This window comes from Leiobunum rupestre, chromosome 1, assembly GCF_980474605.1.
Source record: "Leiobunum rupestre chromosome 1, qqLeiRupe1.1.hap1, whole genome shotgun sequence".
Lineage (NCBI taxonomy): Eukaryota > Metazoa > Arthropoda > Arachnida > Opiliones > Sclerosomatidae > Leiobunum > Leiobunum rupestre.
In genome coordinates this window covers 97,936,752-97,955,014 of record NC_143384.1, presented here as the reverse complement: position 1 = coordinate 97,955,014, position 18,263 = coordinate 97,936,752, and the positions used below count along the sequence as shown (strand labels likewise).

The window sequence follows — 18,263 nt, the reverse complement described above, 5'->3', positions numbered from 1 at the left end:
CTGCGAAAATGTCACCAAAGCAAGGCAGCATTAGAAGAAAACGCAAATGACAATAGAAGTTTTCATGACAATTGCGTTTCATCCGTGATCGTGGTGGGTTGATACATCCGTCTAAGGATATAATAAAGATCATTGAACAATATCTTTTATTGGCCCATGATTGAACTCTCAGGGAAATGCATCCGAAGTCTAAACCTTGAGAGATGTGGCGGTTCAATAAAAAATACTCCACTCAGAATTGAAACGCTTGTAAGACGATGTCTGATGCAAGAAGACATTTTCAAAGATTTAACCGAGCACATGTTTGATCAAGAATTTGGCTGGAACCACCATTTACACTACCTTGTCAAAAACAGCATTAACATTTTTACAAATATTAGGTTAAAAAGTTGCCAAGACCCTTAATGAGCAAATGAAGAGGGAATCAATTTGGAAAAAATGGACCAAACTCATCCTGTTGTTGTGATACTTACTTTTCTCTTCGTGATTCTTTGATTATGAACCGATTATTAAATCATATTTATTATGTTTAATTATATATATTATACTACTCTAGTTAAATGTATTTTATTAAAACAAGAAATGTGCTTTCCAAAGAACATTCTATTTTATAAATAAAAGAAGCGTCACAAGACTCAGATGGTAACCTTGGAAGGTATTTTATTTTCAATATAAAAAGTTCCTGCAGTCGTTCATAGGTGGCGCCAGGCGTACTTTGATAAAGTTCCACTAATGGTAAGCTGAAAGCCTATGGAGGAAATCCGGTCTGGGGCTCTATATTATTATAAACTCAATGTCCCAAACCGACATAGCGGCCAGCCCATTCGCTGAAGTTAATCTACGAACAGAAATATATCTCGGCGTCGAGCGCCCCTAGCGGAAAATTATTTTTAGAGTAGTTTTTGCATTGAAGCCAATATAAAAACGAGCGTGGCGCGCTGAACGCCAATAGTTTATATCGGGAAAATCCTTGTTCATGGAATTTCGGCGAATGGGTTGGCTGCTATTGCGCGAGTGTCAAAGTTGGCCGTGGTTAAGCAGATCGTTATTTTAGAGGCTTTTAGAGTGAATAGGGCGTCATTCTGGTTTCCCAAACCGACAAAAATCGACACGTTTTTAAAACCAATAATAATAATAATAATAATTTATTGGTACCGTAAGTTAAAGCAACTATCGGCTCTATCATTGCCACCTGTATTATGAAAAGGCCCCTGTTATTAGAGATGGCCATGAATCTATCAAAATTTTCGAAAAAAAAGACTTTCGTGGAGAGCGTGGAGCCATCTATTAATGGGAACGGAAGCTAAAATTCAAAATAGCGAAACAATAACGTCGTCAGAGAGCCATTATAGGGTATTATATTTAGACCACTTTTACTCTGCTTAGTGAACTTCAACCTAAATTATATATCCCATATAAAATATATTGGAAACAATTACTATAATTGAAGTTATTGACAAATTTACAAACGAGCCAATCAACGCGAAGCATACTTTTATGCCCCGCCTTTTGAGTCAAAATGTAGCTTCAGCATCTTGTTTTTAATTCGATGCTAGCGACATCTGTTGAAAAAAGAGCTACTTCACCCAGAGCCGACACTTGCTTTAAAATAATTATACGACTTTATATATTTAATTAGGATATAAAAATAGATTACGACAACGGTACAATTACGTATTTTTGTTTTTTTTTTCTCTATATAAATAGAATGTATAGCACAATTAACATATCACATCTTTTAAATATGGCCTTGCTTTTTTGTACTGTTTTTGGGATGAAAATAGCATCTTTCTAGCGTCCGCTATTACCGCCAGAAAAACAAGCCAAAATAAACCTCATTGCGTAATACTCGAATTCACAGTACGAAGCCTGATATCGTTTGATTGTGATTTTTCAAACTCGTTGCATACCCAGGCTAAGCCTTCGTTGATTCCTCGTCCTTCCTTAGCACTCGTTGCTTGGATATGCCACTATTCAAACAAGTAGTTTAAAATCCAGAAATAAACGAAACGATTTTGAACAAAATCCGTTTTTATCATAGCTAGAGGAAACGTATATAAAGGTCTAGATAAAATATTTCAAAGGGAGTGAATACGGAGGTGACAGCTAGCAGAAACGCGTAATTTCTGCAGGCTATCCTTATAAGGCGCTATCTATGGCTAAGAAAGCTCGTGCTATCGTCGCGAGAGCCATTGTCTCCTGCTTAAAAATTATACTAAAAGTCACCAACAGATGGTGTCTAAAGACTACGGCCTGCGGAAAGGTCAAGCGCTTAGTACTAAAATGCTAAGAGAGCTCGCGCTCTTGGTCACGTGCCTTCCTCGGTGTCAATTCCGTATTTTATGTTAGGCTTCCCCCGAAATTTATCTAGACCTTTATATACATTTCTTATATCTATGGTTTTTACCCTGTGTCCTTTAACATCGTTTAGGCCTAATTTCTCCGCTATCTCGATAGGGCTCATGACATTTGGAAGGTCTTGCTTATTAGCGAAGATGATAAAAATAGCGTCTCGTAGCATTTCATCAGATAACTATATCAAAATAATTTAAAACATTAATATTAAAGAGAGATTGCTAACATTAGATAGATTCAGGAAATTAAAGGTATAAACACTTGGTAGGAAATAGACGCTTAAATCTTGGATAAAAAAAATAGTAGTTCCTACCTGGATATATCACACTAGCGTTCCGCGTGCATTTCCTAAGTGTTTGTTAATGGTTCTGACTTGTAGAAGTCTACGTGTTACGGGAGTTTCGGAAATTCCGCTAACTTCGCCGAAGCGGCGCTGCTGTCGCAAAAGCCATTTGCTGGTCAGGTTTTTGTTCAAGTGATATATCCAGATAGGAACTACTATTATTAATCCAAGCTTAAATCATGGGCCCATGCTTAAATAAAACATCTTCAAGGAAATCGCCAAGAAGTAATATTTCCGAGAGCCCAGACTTGTAAGTTACTGTTTCTTGGCGACCGAAAACTATCGCTGCGCCCCTTTTGGTTCACCTATATAGGTAGCAAAGCAGATGTTATTTGATTTTCCTCATCGTTATTCGTAAATTTGAATTTGTAAATAATGGTATTCAAATTTTAATATAATTTTTGCATCGTTTGCTTATCTTTTAATAAGTTTATTTAAGAAAAAACGTTTTTATGAATTTTTAATTTGTCTGTAGCAGACACTAGATCATACTAGCTACCTCGGATAAGCTAACGTCGTTACGCCCATTGAGTTGGGAATATTAATCTAGAGATCCAATCAAATCTGCTCCCCGCGAAACAATTTTTCGAAAATTACGATTGTGTCATCTCCTCTAAAATGACGAGAAAACGTTATCATATGACCCGTGGCGCCATCCATTATTTTTGAAAAAAAAATATTTTTGCCGGAAAACGCGTCTTATTTGAACGAACCATTGAGAGATAGACGGCGCCACGGGTAGAATGATAAGGTTTTCTCGTCATTCGGGAGCAGACGGCAGTATTCTTATTTTTTAAAAACTTGTTTCGCGAAATACTGAAATCCAACGTTTTGATTGGACCTCTAGATTAATATTCCCAACTCAATGGTTACGCCACATGGACTCGATTGAATGTAGCGCTTGTTGAGAACGTTGTGTTTTTGCTAAGCCTTACTATGTCGAAAAAAGCTACCGTACATGTAAACCACGCTTGTTTTGATGGGAATCATCAAGGCCACCACACTCCACCTGAGATATTCCAAGTGTATGCACATATAAGTTCCTGATAGGGCGTTTTTAAATTTAACGTACCAGTCTGTTATGAAGTTCGTACCGGTCCTCGTCAATTCTTTCTCTATCACTGCTGTCGACTACGTATATGACAATTTTTACATTTGGATAGTAATGTCTTTTCAATGGTCTAATTTTATCTCCACCACCAACATCCCAAAACGTTAATAGAAAGTTCTTATATTCAATCTCCTCCACGTTAAAACCTAAAGAAAGAATTTGTCAACCGTAATGGCCGCGTGGATTAATTACGAACAGCGATATTCCACTCTCTTCAAATTACCAAGGTGGTGCAAAAACGTTTGTTGATGGCGTTCTAGCGGCAAAAATCAAATGAAAAACCAAATCTGGGCATGCGCGAAAAAGGGGGTACACGGTAGGAAGGAACTCGCAAAAATTTGCTCCGATCTCGATCCGTTGATGTGTCGAAATTCGCAGATCGATTTTGAGCGATCTCGGAGCACCCGAGAGCGGGAAATGGAACACGCTAATCTTGATCGGAGCATATCTGTGCACGCAAATGGAACATTAGGTGGTTTTTTTTCGCCTGTCCTAGGTTTTTTGAGCAGGTTAAAAAGTGTAGACATATGACGTCATTTTACTTCAATTCTGTCTTGACGATAAAAACTATTTGGAGTAAGAAGGGAGTAGTTAAAGGTTAAAGGTTATTTATAAAAAGCTTACCCGCCATGTTTTCGTGAAACGAAATTTAAGCAGACGACAAAGCTAGATTACTCCCTCTACACCTCCTTTCGAGGAGGAGTAAAAAGTGTAACCTTAGAGCTCTGGAACAAGCGAACAAAATTCGGGACAGGGTAAATTTTACCCCGAGAACAGGCGAATAAAAAGTCTTAGGCTAAAAAGTTTACACTTTTTGTCCCTGGACAAGCGAAAAAAAAACACCTATAATATGTTGATCAGAGCGATCTAGAGCGCTCGAGAGTAGTTAAATTGAAAACGCTATCCAGGATTTGTATGTACTGAGTCCACATAACTCTCCAAACATTAGGCTTAGAAGGGCCAGGGATATCTCAATCGAAAGGAAATATCATGTCCTCGGTAGCCCGTCATGAATTTTTGGAGATCTAGGGCCAACAATTGTTTGTCATTTGCCCATTTTAGTGCTATATGGCGATATTCGACTTTTAATCTACATAATCTTTTTGAATAAAGACCGACTTGGTTGAAAATTATATTTTTAGTTAGTGCTGATCATTTTGGAACTACTTAAGAAATTTTAATTTTAAATGAGATTTCTGGTCAATTCGTAGGACCCCACACCCCGTGTACGCACTATTGTGATATTCGAATTTCGTGCCTATTGATACAGGCGCCATCTAACTGCCAAAAACATTGAGTGCATACATGGTGCATATAACGCGTTCACGTGTCTCTACCTTATTTCCAAAACCAGGTAACTTGAAAAAATCGGTTTGTCTAAACATTTATTTAAATTAACATGTTCGCCTTTCGCTACCTTATTTCCAAAAGCAGGTAACTCGAAAATTTCATTTTCGATAAAATTGCTCTTGGGTTTAAGTTAATACACAAGATAATTCAAAAGTAGTTCAAATTTTAATTTAATATTTAAAATATATTTAATACATCGGGGGATTGTGTGTATTTAAATGTACGTTACATCTTTTTTCATTACTTTTCAACTCGAAAATTAAGGGGTCGAATATTCGAAGCATGTTCCATTTCTTTCTCAATCGAAGTTAAATCAATGGACGTTATTCCTATTTATTCCAAGTGGCGGATTTTGGAAGCTGATAATCAGAATTGGGGAAGCAGACGAAATTTTATCAGTGTTTCCATGCATTTGTTTCTTCTAATTTATTTATTGAACACTAAAAAATATACAGCAACCATATGTTTCGCAAACAATGAATATACAGATTTTCCAAGCATCTTTTGATGTAAAAGAACGATAAGCGCATAGAAACCCTGTTAAATATCGTCTGCTTCCCCAATTCTATACATCAGCTTACAATATCCACCGCTTCAAGCAGTCTCATATGGACAGCAATACTAGATTAATTCCATGCGCCGTTTTTCCCCGCTTGCATATGGTTTAACATTTTCTTTCCGCTGGAGCGCCATTAGTAGACATTTTAGGGTTTAATAATCAGTGATGGCACGGCCAACTTTGATCTCTCGCGCTACAGCGGCCGACCCATTCCCCTAAACTGTACTATAACATGTAGAAGTTCAGCGCCACGCTCGTTTTTGTATTGGCTTCAATGCAAAAACTATTCTAAAAATTATATTCCGCCAGGGGCGCTCAAACCATACACATCTTTTGCTCATAGGTTAACATAGAAACTTCAACGAATGGGTTGGCCGCTGTAGCGCGAACAGCGCGTGATCAAATTTGGTCGTGGTGATGGTAGTTGGTAATCAACGTGATAATGATTAGTACCTATGGTATGTATTACTTCTATAAAATGGCCCAACTTCAATCGATAAAGAATGGTCGTTTTTCCGGAACCGTCCAGCCCGTCTAAAAGTAAAAATTACGAAAAAGATCTGATTTACTTTCAGTTAGGTTCCAAGCCACTTTCAAACTGTAACTGTCGTATGGTAACACTGCAATTTATCTTCTCTTTACTTACCCATAAAAATACGGATTGGTTTTTTTCCAATCGTCAAAATACTGGAAACACTTTGGCCCATAATGATTAGAGCTAACGGCTACAAACTAAATGGTAAAAATATTGTATTTCAAACATAATTCTTTATTTTATCTGACACAAACGTCGCGATAGGATATATATATATAACGCCGAAAATTTGCGTCATCCTTAACCTCGTATTTTTTTTCGCGTTATCGCGAATGAGGTATGAAACAGCGTTGCCAGGTTCCGATTATGTATTAAAATTATCAAGTGAAAAAGGCTATAGTACTCGTACGTTTTGGGAAAAATAAACGGGAAATTTAAATTTTGTTGAAATATTGGCGTTACACTTTGGGAAGTTTACGTACTAAATTTTGTTTTAAATGGTTAAATGGCCCCAACTTTTAACCTGTACGATAATTTATCGTTAGTCTGGCAACCCTGGACTAAGAACATGGATATTTAGTAAGGTGCGTTCATGGAAGCAAGAGTACACGCTACAATAACGGTAGGACAACATATTCTTCGACACAAAAGTTACCCCAAAATCGAAGATTTAATATTGAGTCTCGAATATCTCGGATTTGAAAACGAAATAAAATAATTAACTGTATAAATGTGCAAAGATAATCATCCTAAATAACATTCGTTAATGCAATTAAAAATAAAACCATTTAGTAGACTATATTTATTTTGTCCTAAACGGTGTTGGGGTTTCTTGATGTAACAAAATTAAGGCTCGAAATGTCATGGTTTGTCTACACTGGTAGGATGAGAAATGCCTCAAAATTACCTTGTAACCGCAACTAAAATGCCAATTTATAAAATTGACATTGGAATGCCACCCAATAATGAATTCGTAAAAATCCCAATTCTCAGTTTGAGGGACGATCTTTACCTACGATTTATTCAAAATCGGGATTAGTTAATATCATCTTTGGTTAGACACAAAAGCAGAAATTTAAACCAAATCAAGCTGGCAGCGACACCTCGCCGTAGTTAAAAATATTTTTTAATGCAGATATTATTGCGAAAATGGCGTCCCAAGTAGTCAGAGCTATTCCTCGTCAAGTAAAACCTGTATTATCTATTGATAAATTAGAAGCTAAAAGGAGAGTTTTCAATTTGTACAAAGCGTGGTATCGTCAAATCCCATACATAAGTAATTATTAGTTTCTTTAATGAAAATTCATCTAAATTTAAGAACCTACCATTAAGCCTTGGTCGTTAACCTTCCTTAAGTTCAAGAGTACGATGTGCCGATTACAGTAGATAAAGGAAGGTCTAAACTGCGAGAAGTCTTCTTGAAAAACAAACATGTTCGAGATATAAGAGCTATTGATATGCTGGTTATTAAAGTCAGTTAATTTTAACTTGAATTTTTAACCTATAACTTTAAATTTAACATCCAAATCTATATCATTCAGGGACAAATGGAACTGGTGGAGACTGTGAAGCGTTGGAAACAGAATTGCCATCTCATGACATATTTCGAAGAAACAGTGAACCCAAAACCAAAGGACTTCATGTCCAAGTTCTTGCAGGGCCAAGATTAGACACTTTAAATTATAAACTGAAACCCAAATGGTAATTACTATTTAGTAAAAAGGTATGGAAATAACCACTTGTTCGTAGCGTTGTAAATAAATTTATTTGTTCTGAGAATCCTCTAAATTAAATGATACCTCCTATAAACAAGATAAACCTTGTTTGTAAATGCATGTACTATTCATCATAATAGTACCAATCTATATCAAGTACCTCTTGAATGGTCTTGGCCATCAAGGCTGATACTTGCGCTGCTATTTTACGGCAGTCTGTATCGCAATCTTTAGTTAATACATCTAAAATTAGTCAAAGAAAATTTACATTACGACTAACAGTTATTTGTATTAGAAATGTGTGGAAACTTACCTTGCAACCACGACTGATATTCAAACAACTCCGATTGAAATTCTAAAACCAATAACCCTGCAGGGACATTCAATAAAACCATCGATAGAGCAAAGAGCAATGATTGTCTAACGAACCTAGGGAAAGTGAAAGACCATTAAGATAATGAACAATGTATTTTCTCAATTTAAAATTTCTTAAAAAGTCCAAAGATAAAGGCTAGCTAACAAGTTAAAAAAATTAGTAAAAGAAGCATACGTATTGTAGTTTAATCCATCTGCAGAAAAACTGATCTAAATATTGCCGAAATTGTTATATTACGAATCTTCTTTTGCTACGAATATAACAATTTCCGAGATATAGCAATCCGTTTTTCTGCAGATGGATTTTACTTAAGAATAGTTCTATATTTTTTGGAGATAAATCTATCATACATACTCTTGAATTTGTTCAAAGCACTTTTTTGATTTGTTTTAATTTCATAAGAATGGTGCAAGATAAAGATATGCAGTTTTTTTATAGGTGAACTAAACCTGATCACACATTTTAATTTAGACCCTTTAAAATTGGCTGTTTAAATAGCACTTTAGCCATCGTTTATGGTGCCTAATAGTTTCAACTTTAAAACAAACTCGTTAATTTGTTTCATATTTTGCAGTCGAGATTATGTTTAGAAACATACAAGTTTTTACTCTATCTGGTTCCGTAAATTATTTGAGTCTAACACAATACAGTGTAATGTTGAGGGAGTTCTTACACCATGTGGTGGGATAATATATCACTAAAAATTGTAAGGTTTCAGCTTAAACTAAGAAAACAAATCTTACACTTCAACATGGTATCTAAAGATCCATAAAAACTCCAATAAATGTTTTGCCAACTTTTTCACAACCTATGAATTTTAAAATAATATTTAGGACAAATTCAAATACATGGACAGCAATAACTTAAGAAGAATAAACTCACCAATGAATTTGATGCAGAATTAATAAAAATGCCAAGGGTGTATATTAATCGTGCTAATAAATAACTATCATCGCCTAACAGATCAAACGAGTTTTGTTTACTGTTGGGAAGGGAACCACATACATGAATTAAATCATACAAATTTATAAATTGAAAAAACTGAAAAATATCATGCATGTCCAATTTTAATTTTTTTTGGGATAATTTTGACACAAAAATGTTCAATGTCGTCTAAAGTATAATAATAAAAAAAAATCGGACACGCTTTTGGTGTGTTGATATTCACCCAAAAAAACTTACCTATCATAATTGGTTAAAAGAGGGAAGAAAAAAGATCCAGCTACTTTTGAAAATTGATTTTCAACTTCTATCGGAGGTTCAACACAACGACCCTGGAGACGTGATAAATAATATTAAGCATACTAAACTTTTGACAGAATTAACCATTGAAACTTACTTTACTTATAATTCTGGTTTTGTTTTCAATTCTCTTCCTTAAAACTTCTTTCCAACTAGATGGTTGCGACTCGCTAGCCTCAACTCTCCCTAATTGCATATTTCGTTCTATTGGTTTGGCAGATATGTTTTGAATTCCTGATAATTGTTGACTCGCTGCAGCCATAACCTATGGGGAAAAATCATCGATATTTATGTACTAGGGTACAAAAAAACGCTGTGAATTATATAAAAACACACCTCTAACATGTCCAAGCGTTGCCTTATGGAGTAATTACGATCGTAAAATTGAGCAGTCATATACTTTGACACTTCTTCGGGGCTGTTGACAAGTATGGCAACCAAGGCTTTAAACCTCCATGGAACAAACTGATCGCAGGCAAAGTTATTATCTAAATGGAGAAGAACTTTCGCTATTTCTTCAGAAATCTAAGACATCGAAAACAAGTTAGCATTTTGTTACAGATTTAAGAATAAAATTAGAATAAGTTATCATACTTCTTTAGCAGAGGTTGGTTGTCTTTTAATCAACTGTTCAGCACATTCCAAACAAGATTGTGTCCATTCCGGCTTTGTGTGATCTATGAGACCTTGAAAGCAATCTCGTATATAGAGTGGAGTTGAAGAACTAGGCAGCTCGGTATCATCCGTTAAATCATACGGCTCCAAGTCATCATCACTTATAAAAGTAATGATAAGTCAATATGAGAATAAAATTAATTTCTACTAAGGGAGAATGACAGTCATGGTTGAATTTTTAGGGTGGGGGTAAGGAAAAACGTATCCCCCATGTGCTTCAATACCGTTGGAGCACGCAGTTTTCGGGTACCACCAGGGCCGTAACCAAGGGGGAGGGGGGGGGGGGGGGTTGGGCCGTGACCACCATGAAACGTATGGTTGTATATACATTTTTTTTATTTGTTTCCATTGCGTGCCCCCCCTGAAATAAAATCCTGGTTACGGTGCTGGGTACCACCACTAAGACAAGGGGCTAGTCACTCCTCGTAATCGGTGTACAAGCCCGTATCTTTGACTGTGCTAATGAGAGTCTGTAACTTTATCAGTGTTGGGTATGCGCAAGATATCAGTCAGATTTAGGAGCAACGATATAAGTTACATTAAGTCATTCCCCCCCCCCCAAGTATAAATAAATACAATTTTGATGGGAATTTCATGAATTTGACAATATCTTAACCATTATTTTTTTGTTATCTTAATGGCAATTTTTATAACTGCACCATCTATACGTATTTTTAGGAACCTCAATTGTTATAAATAGGGATGCACAAACATTATGGACCTATATATCGTCCGATATTAACAGCCACGAATAGCCGACATATCAGCTGTACCCATATTGGTGCATTCCTAATTATAGAGCCTAGTACTAAATAAAAACCGGGCTGTAGTCACTGTTTAGAAATAAACCTCATTTAATAGGCCATAATTGCAATTACCTATCAATATCTTGTTTTGCAAGGTTATCAGTGGTTACAGGTTCAGAAGTACTCTCAGAGATGGAAATATCAGCTGGGCTTTGGATATTTGGAATGTTTTTGGAGGGACTTGATTCTTCTGGTTCAACTTCCTTTGGTTCTTCAGGTATTTTGGTAAATGCGAGTAGGGCCTTCACTTCATCTGTCTCCTCATATTCAAACTCCAATTTTGGACCATCTGGTTCCAAAATGGACATGTACAACTGACCTATAACCATTCCTTGGACCCGTATCGGTTCTGATGAGTTACTGATATGCATTTGAACGCCTCTCATGACCCAAGTAAGGTACCCTACCAAAGATTATGTGTCGATTTAAGTACTATTCCAAATCAAACACCAAATTTCTATAAGATTATACCTTGTTTATATGACCTAAAATCAATATTCTTTAAGTAACCTGCGCACATGACCAAGGCTGCTGTCCAGGCAAAGTTTTGCTCGTAAGATAAGTAACGCAATGATGTTGCATCCGACCAGGATTGCAGAACATGAGATATTAACTATAATATAATAATTTTTATTAGTATCTTCTTAAGATGTTCGTCGAAGTAAAAAATCTATAGACCTCTAAAAATAATTTATGATCTTCTTGAATTTCGTCTTCGGCTAAATATCCAATACAATTTCGAAGTATTCTAGTCTGTAATCAATGTTTTCCATTAGCAGAACAATTATTAAATAACTTCGTAAGGCTCAAAACCTACATTTTCAGATTGTCTAATCAAAATAAATTTCTGGCTGATGAGGAACTTTAAAGTTTGTTTCACTAGTCTCTCGCCGATGAAGTACTTAACATAGCCATACCTTATAAAAAAAGATAAAATTTATTTAAAATTGGTTGAACCAAGTCAATTCAAGATTAAAAAAGGCAACAATTACCAAGGAATGTTATTCAATAGCGGCCTCAAAACATTTTCTAAACACCTGTCTTGGACGCCGACAAACAAGCGACTAGAAGCTTTCCTCCAAATGAAGTTACTTTTGCATTCATTCAAAATTTTGGGGGTGATTATTTCAAATATTAAATCTATAAATATAAATTAAACTGAAATGGGTAGAGTTTCAGTTAAAAATACAAAGCTTTAAGTATTAACCTGCATAGCCAGTCAAACACAAACGTCCTAAAAACTGGCTCATAAATTCCAAAGAAGCATTACGATTATGAGATAGCTCCTCGCAAACTTGAGCCAATGTGATTATTATTGCATCCGAACACAAGGTACCATAGCTCGTTTTATCGAATGGTGCACTATCAATTAAATATTTTTAATAAACTGAAACCAAGATAGTTTAATAAATGAGGCTCAAAATAAGAATTGTATTTACCCAACTATTCCTGATAATTTATTTGCTACGCGATCTGGTAATGAAACTAAAAAACTTATGAGATGAGTCCACATCGGATTAGGAACTTTTTTACTAATACTGCTAGAATCAGCCACTGCTAAATACGACTGATCAAACATCATTTCTCTAAAACTATGGCCTGCAACAAATTTCTTCAGAATAGATAAAATAACATCTTGCTTAACACTTGGGCTAGAAATTAACGGTTTGATTACATATAACTCTAATATTACATATGCATCTATCAATACATACCTGGTGGTCTCCAGCGCACGACACAGTGCTGACAAAGCTTCAGCATGGCAACCGTGAGTAAAAATACCCTGGTAGACTTCTATCTTCCAAGTTAAATCGAACGTGTCATGCTGTATGGCTTTTAAAAGTCGCGTTAGCAATCTTTCAAACAAATTTATGACGTTTTCACGCACCGCCTCTTCGCAATATCTAAGCTTGCCATTTAATGGCAAACAGCTATTTAAATTCTTTAGTATCTCCCACGGAATCTCTGTTAAGCCTTGGTCCCCGTTAGACAGGTTATCGAGAGGCCTAGATTTTCTTTCCAACGCCAGAAATATTTCGTCCAATTGAACGAGGTATTGAAAAACACTTTCCATTTTAACATTAAAAATAAATTACCTAATAAAACACTATTTAACTTACGGCGTCTTTTTGTTAGACAAAAAGCACGCCGACTACTCGAGTCGTAGCTGACGAAATGGAAAGTGAAAGGAAAATTTCCGATTACGGAGAAAACAAAGAGGGTAGGAAGAATCACACCCCCAAATCCAACCTATCGCGTCGTATCGTCCGAGGATCAATTCGTCGTTGATTGGTTGAAGCGACAACAGAGAAAATATTTCAACAGAAAGCGAAATTTTTCCAAATTACTTTTCTTTCAAAATTTGTAGCCCCTAGCCCCAGAGCCCTTCAGCCTCCCGGGCATAGTTATTTTTCGGGTCAAATGTTGACCGTCAAAAATGTCAAGGTTGAAAGAAGTTGGTTAAGACCAAAAATTTAAAACTCTTCGGCTTTAAAATGTATTTGCCAGAATTAAAAATTTCATAAATTTTACAAAATGGGAAATAAAGTCGACTTTATTTGTATTGTAGAGCGAAAAAACTATATATCAATGATTACTGGATTAGATTCACACATTTAATTACAAAAAGGGAGAAAATAGCTGATATAAAATCCTTATGACAAGGTAATTTTTTTTGTTTGCCAGAAAAAAAAACAAAAACCATATAATTTGGTATCATTTAACTGTTTGTTCTCTATAAATAAGAATTTTGGTGGGAAAAGAGTTCTAAACTGGCTCACATAGGAAAATAAAACAGGTGCTTAAAATAACGTGTTGAACGAATATCTAGAGGTTAGAGACATAAAAATAAAAAAGGTAGGAAAATAAGATGATACATCACAGTTTTCCAACTAGAACTCGCGCCTGCTCACCGTTTAATATTTAAATTTCGCCACTTCTTTCTATTTAATCTTTGCTAACTCATTTGACAACCAATCTAAGCCTTCGTAAAGTCCTTGGCCTTGCGTTGCACACGTAGCTTGGATATACCACTTTTACAATTATTAAGAAAAATAGGTTAAAAATCAGTATGAAAATTTACAATTTCACTAAAGTAGTTTACCCTTCGATTTCGTAGCTGATTGAGTCCCAATTTTTCCGTTAATTCGGCGGCATTCATCGCATTTGGAAGGTCTTGTTTATTCGCAAATAACAGAAGTACAGCGTCTCGAAGTTCATCCTCATTTAACTATGGAAAATCAATATACACTTCGAAGTTTGTAAACATAGTTTAACAGATGCTTGAAATTATTCCATTAAGAGCCAATTTAGTTATCAGAAAAACTTAGATACACAATTGGAGTAAATTTCATTACAAGGGTTAATCTATAAAATGGCTTCATAAGTTAGTTGTTAAACTGACTACGAATTTATAACTCAGTTAAGAGAAATGATTAGCCATATTAATAATTAAAAATACCTAATTACGTTCATATATAAGTTTAAATAATCTTAATTGATTATTACATTTGTCAAATTTTCACCAATGAATTTCTAAAAAGTTATTTATAACTCAGTAGCTACTTGGTCCCCCTCCCGCCTTAAGATCTTAAGGGTAAGCCAAGGCCTTTTAGATCAGTGAGAGTTTATAAAGACTAAGATAGTTTTACCATTTTTTGAAGTTCATCTTGGGCCTCTGGAATTCTTTCTCTATCATTGCTATCAACTACAAATATGAGCCCCTGCGTGTTTTGGAAATAATGTCTCCAAAGAGGTCGAATTTTGTCCTGTCCACCGACATCCCAAACAGTAAAACAGATATTTTTATATTCAACGGTTTCCACATTAAAGCCTTTTATAATAACAAAAAAAAGGTTTAAATGCTAAGTCTAAATAAGCAGTTATAAATTGTTTTAAAGTGAATGTTACCTATAGTTGGAATTGTGGTAACGATTTCTCCTAACTTTAATTTATAAAGAATAGTGGTTTTCCCCGCAGCATCAAGACCAACTAAACCAAAGATTAAAGATTATTAGTTTGCTTTAATTTGTCTTAAGGAAAAATCAAAACATGTATGCAAGATAATTAATACTACAGACTTATAATTTACTTTAAGTAAATATTTAATTGATTGATTTAAATTGCCCTCATGTTTGGTTAGTGATGCCATTTCAAAAACAGTAAATATTCGAAAGTAAAAAACATTGAAAGTTAAAATTAATCCCCTTAAGCCTTTGTGAAATTTTTTCACAATAGAAGTAATTCAACTGACAGTATTATTATTTCTATTCTTACCCATAAGAATTCGAACTTGTTTTTTGCCAAATAAACGAGTTAAAATACTGGATATAGTTAAGCCCATATTGATTAAGGCTTACAGTGATTTAATTAAACTTAATCTACAGAATAACTTGTGAAATATTCAAATTAAAGGCCTACACAAAATTTTAACTCTGACGACACAACGTAATTACGAATAAGTTTCTGGCACACGCAGTCCTCCACTACCGGCCCGCCTGTTTGCCACGTAATTTTTCAATTCGCTTTTATCGTCCATAGGTGGTGCTAGCAGAGTACTTAGTCGTAACCATGACTATTCGAGACCGAAAGGTTCGTAATCGTGCAGGAGTGTAGATGGCGTAACGGCGATAGCTTCTCCAAGATAGGGCCTATGATCTAGCGTCTGCTACACACAAATTAAAAAGTCATAAGAACGTTTGTTATTAAATAACCTTATCAAAATATAAGCAAACGATGCAAAAATTATATTAAAATGCAAGTACGAATAATTATAAAGTCAAATTTCCGAATAACGATGAGGAAAAACTAATAGCGTCTGCCAGTGCTTCCACTTCCAAAAGATCATTTTACCCAGACATAAGCTGAAAAATACCCACTTTTACCCATTCCAAATTTAAAAAATACCCTTAAAATTCCCACAAGAATCAAACAATAAAATATCTCACTTTTACCCATTTTAAATTTAAAAATACTCTGAAAATTCCCATAAAAAACACCGATTTAAAAAATGTAGTTAAATTATCACCGTTTTTTCTTTAATTTTTACAAAGAAAAAGACACTCATATTAATGGTAGGTATGCAATTCGCTTACTAAGGGACGAAAACAATATTTATGTCTAGTCCAATCGGCAAAGCTGACAACAGAGAAAGAACCTAAAAGGTTTTCCACTTACGGCCAACTTAGTTACATTTTGTCAAAAAGGGAAATTATATTTCATGGTAGATTATTTTCAAAATTTTTAAATACCCTTAAATTTCCCATGAAATGTTCGAAATACCCTCATTTTACCCATTACCCTCAATCTCGAAAAAAAATCCCTCTCGAGGTCAATTTTACGCGAAAAAGGGTAAAATACCCTCAAAGTGGAAGCACTGGCCACTACTTATCTACAATGGCGAACCAAAGGGGGCGTAGCGATAGTTTTCGGTCGCGAATATATTTCTGAATGTCGGTCTGTCTGTCTGTCTATGTGTTTTTCTGTCTCGCTAGTTGTAGGCGTCCACACCGTTCCACCTATCGCACCCAAACTTCGCACCGTTGTTCTTATTGGTGAAAGGAAGCGAATCGCATCGGTGTTAGTGGGCGTTCGCCCCAATTAATCACCCGAAATTTGTTCTCATGATCTGTTGATGCTTTTGGTCTGCGCTTCGCCTGATGCTATTAAAGGGAATGTTCTCCACTTCTCCTCAGGATAAAAGTTATCTCCTGCTATGCGTCGTACTATCTAATATATCTATTTCTAAAAGTTTGTCTGTCTTTCTCCTTATAGGCATCCGCCCCTTTTGCCCTAGAACGGCCAAATTGACCACATTTGTTCATAATTAGGAAAGTAAGCGAATCGCACTATTTTTGTGTGCTCTCCTAACCTGTGGTTCGCGGGCCATGTCATTCTGTCTGTCCATGGTCTGTCGGTCTAATATATTTCTAAAAGTTTGTCTGTCGATCTCGCTATAGGCGTCCGTACCCTTTGCCCTAGAAACCCAAATTGGGCACATTTGTGGTCCACGGCTCCAAAAGTGACATAGTTACCAAAAGTGTGTCAATCGGACCTATTTAGAATGAATGTTACGAGCGAAATACAAGTTGGGATGGGAGAAGGGAAAGTATTCCTTGGGGAGGGAAGGAAGTTAAAACCCACAAATTAGCCTCCTAGTGAGGAACGGAGGAACTAAGTAGCACTGGTCAAAGTTAGTGTATTTTTTTATTTTTCGTCGTTCAGTGGAGATGCTATCGCCATCTACCTACGATATAATAATAATAATAATAATAATAATAATAATCAGCTAGGCTAATACCTTAGGCCTAAGTCATCAAGCGACTTTTGAAGCCATTAATTCAGGTGGCCGGGTGACAATGGATATAATACCATAGACTAAAAAAAGATCCAGAAAAGCGACAATAAATAGTCTTTTATGTGGTGGATCTCGAGTCGAGCATTCATTAAACCTTTAGCATACGAAAGTACAGGGATTGGCACACTTTTGGTAATTAAGTCACTTTTGGGTATACCGCTTCGCGGGCCCCCACGATCATGCTTTATCAACTCCCGGGAGCTGAAGTTCCGAAGGCATGGTTTCCGCTCTCTCTCCCATGCTTTAATTTTCAGGGGTTCAAAGAGAAAAGTAAATTGTTATTATCACATTTGATGCCTACACTTATGGGTTGTGTTTTTTATGTATTCGAGTGTTTTCGGATGATGTACACAATTCTTAGCTTGCTCGTGAGTGTGGCTTGTGTTCGTTGCCCTGGTAACCCGTGACATTGAGACGCCAATGATGGTCACGTTATTATTTCGCAGGATCGTGTGGCGTTTAACCTCGCGATCTGTGACGTGAGACTAATGTCATGGTGGCCGTTTCACGGCGGAGCTTAGCTATGACGTAAGACCACGACGCTACGAGCAAGCATCCAATATTTATAAAGTAATTTTTGCGTCCCATTCGAAGCTTGCTCGTGGGTGTGGCTCATAGATATAAGAAATGTATATAAAGGTCTAGATAAATTTCGGGGCGTCTAAGCCTAACATAAAATACGGAATTGACACCTAGCAGACACCGAGGAAGGCACGTGACCAAGAGCGCGAGCTCTCTTAGCATTTTAGTACTAAGTGCTTGACCTTTCCGCAGGTCTTAGTCTTTAGACACCATCTGTTGGTGACTTTTAGTATAATTTTTAAGCAGGAGACGATGGCTC

General features: G+C 35.9%; 4 protein-coding genes across 5 annotated transcripts; 1 reads left to right on the top strand and 3 right to left on the bottom strand.

Moving 5' to 3' along the window:
- Nucleotides 1-573: 573 nt before the first annotated feature.
- Nucleotides 574-7,262, bottom strand: LOC149969089 (ADP-ribosylation factor 3-like; the record flags this gene model as incomplete). The annotated part of the gene is made up of 6 exons (XM_090170301.1): nucleotides 574-1,970; nucleotides 2,408-2,533; nucleotides 3,771-3,955; nucleotides 6,188-6,252; nucleotides 6,365-6,450; nucleotides 7,161-7,262. Coding segments are annotated over 6 exons (699 nt in total), but the record flags the coding sequence as incomplete, so codon positions are not given.
- Nucleotides 6,809-8,032, top strand: LOC149969088 (NADH dehydrogenase [ubiquinone] 1 alpha subcomplex subunit 6-like). The gene is made up of 4 exons (XM_090155323.1): nucleotides 6,809-6,875; nucleotides 7,389-7,529; nucleotides 7,610-7,725; nucleotides 7,795-8,032. The coding sequence occupies exons 2-4, from the start codon at nucleotides 7,403-7,405 to the stop codon at nucleotides 7,921-7,923; spliced, it is 372 nt and encodes a 123-aa protein (XP_090011449.1). The 5' UTR covers nucleotides 6,809-6,875; nucleotides 7,389-7,402; the 3' UTR covers nucleotides 7,924-8,032.
- On the bottom strand, nucleotides 8,000-13,260 carry LOC149969087 (telomere length regulation protein TEL2 homolog). Its single transcript, XM_090155289.1, has 17 exons — nucleotides 12,783-13,260; nucleotides 12,507-12,719; nucleotides 12,275-12,429; nucleotides 12,060-12,207; nucleotides 11,885-11,984; nucleotides 11,746-11,820; nucleotides 11,539-11,680; nucleotides 11,140-11,470; nucleotides 10,181-10,361; nucleotides 9,923-10,111; nucleotides 9,684-9,851; nucleotides 9,527-9,618; nucleotides 9,227-9,326; nucleotides 9,088-9,152; nucleotides 8,282-8,397; nucleotides 8,129-8,211; nucleotides 8,000-8,055 (listed from the first exon to the last, which is right to left on the bottom strand). The coding sequence occupies exons 1-17, from the start codon at nucleotides 13,139-13,141 to the stop codon at nucleotides 8,017-8,019; spliced, it is 2,556 nt and encodes an 851-aa protein (XP_090011415.1). The 5' UTR covers nucleotides 13,142-13,260; the 3' UTR covers nucleotides 8,000-8,016.
- A 333-nt stretch (nucleotides 13,261-13,593) lies between these two features.
- LOC149969086 (ADP ribosylation factor 4) lies at nucleotides 13,594-15,586 on the bottom strand. 2 transcript variants are annotated; one of them, XM_090155310.1, is made up of 6 exons: nucleotides 15,343-15,586; nucleotides 14,977-15,057; nucleotides 14,718-14,899; nucleotides 14,171-14,296; nucleotides 13,980-14,099; nucleotides 13,594-13,893 (listed from the first exon to the last, which is right to left on the bottom strand). In XM_090155310.1, exons 1-5 carry the CDS (start codon nucleotides 15,407-15,409, stop codon nucleotides 14,010-14,012), a joined length of 546 nt encoding a protein of 181 aa, XP_090011436.1. In that variant the 5' UTR covers nucleotides 15,410-15,586; the 3' UTR covers nucleotides 13,594-13,893; nucleotides 13,980-14,009. The 2 variants fall into 2 exon arrangements, with proteins under 2 accessions (XP_090011436.1, XP_090011427.1); XM_090155301.1 differs by having other exon boundaries at nucleotides 13,594-14,099; nucleotides 15,343-15,584.
- Nucleotides 15,587-18,263: the final 2,677 nt, after the last annotated feature.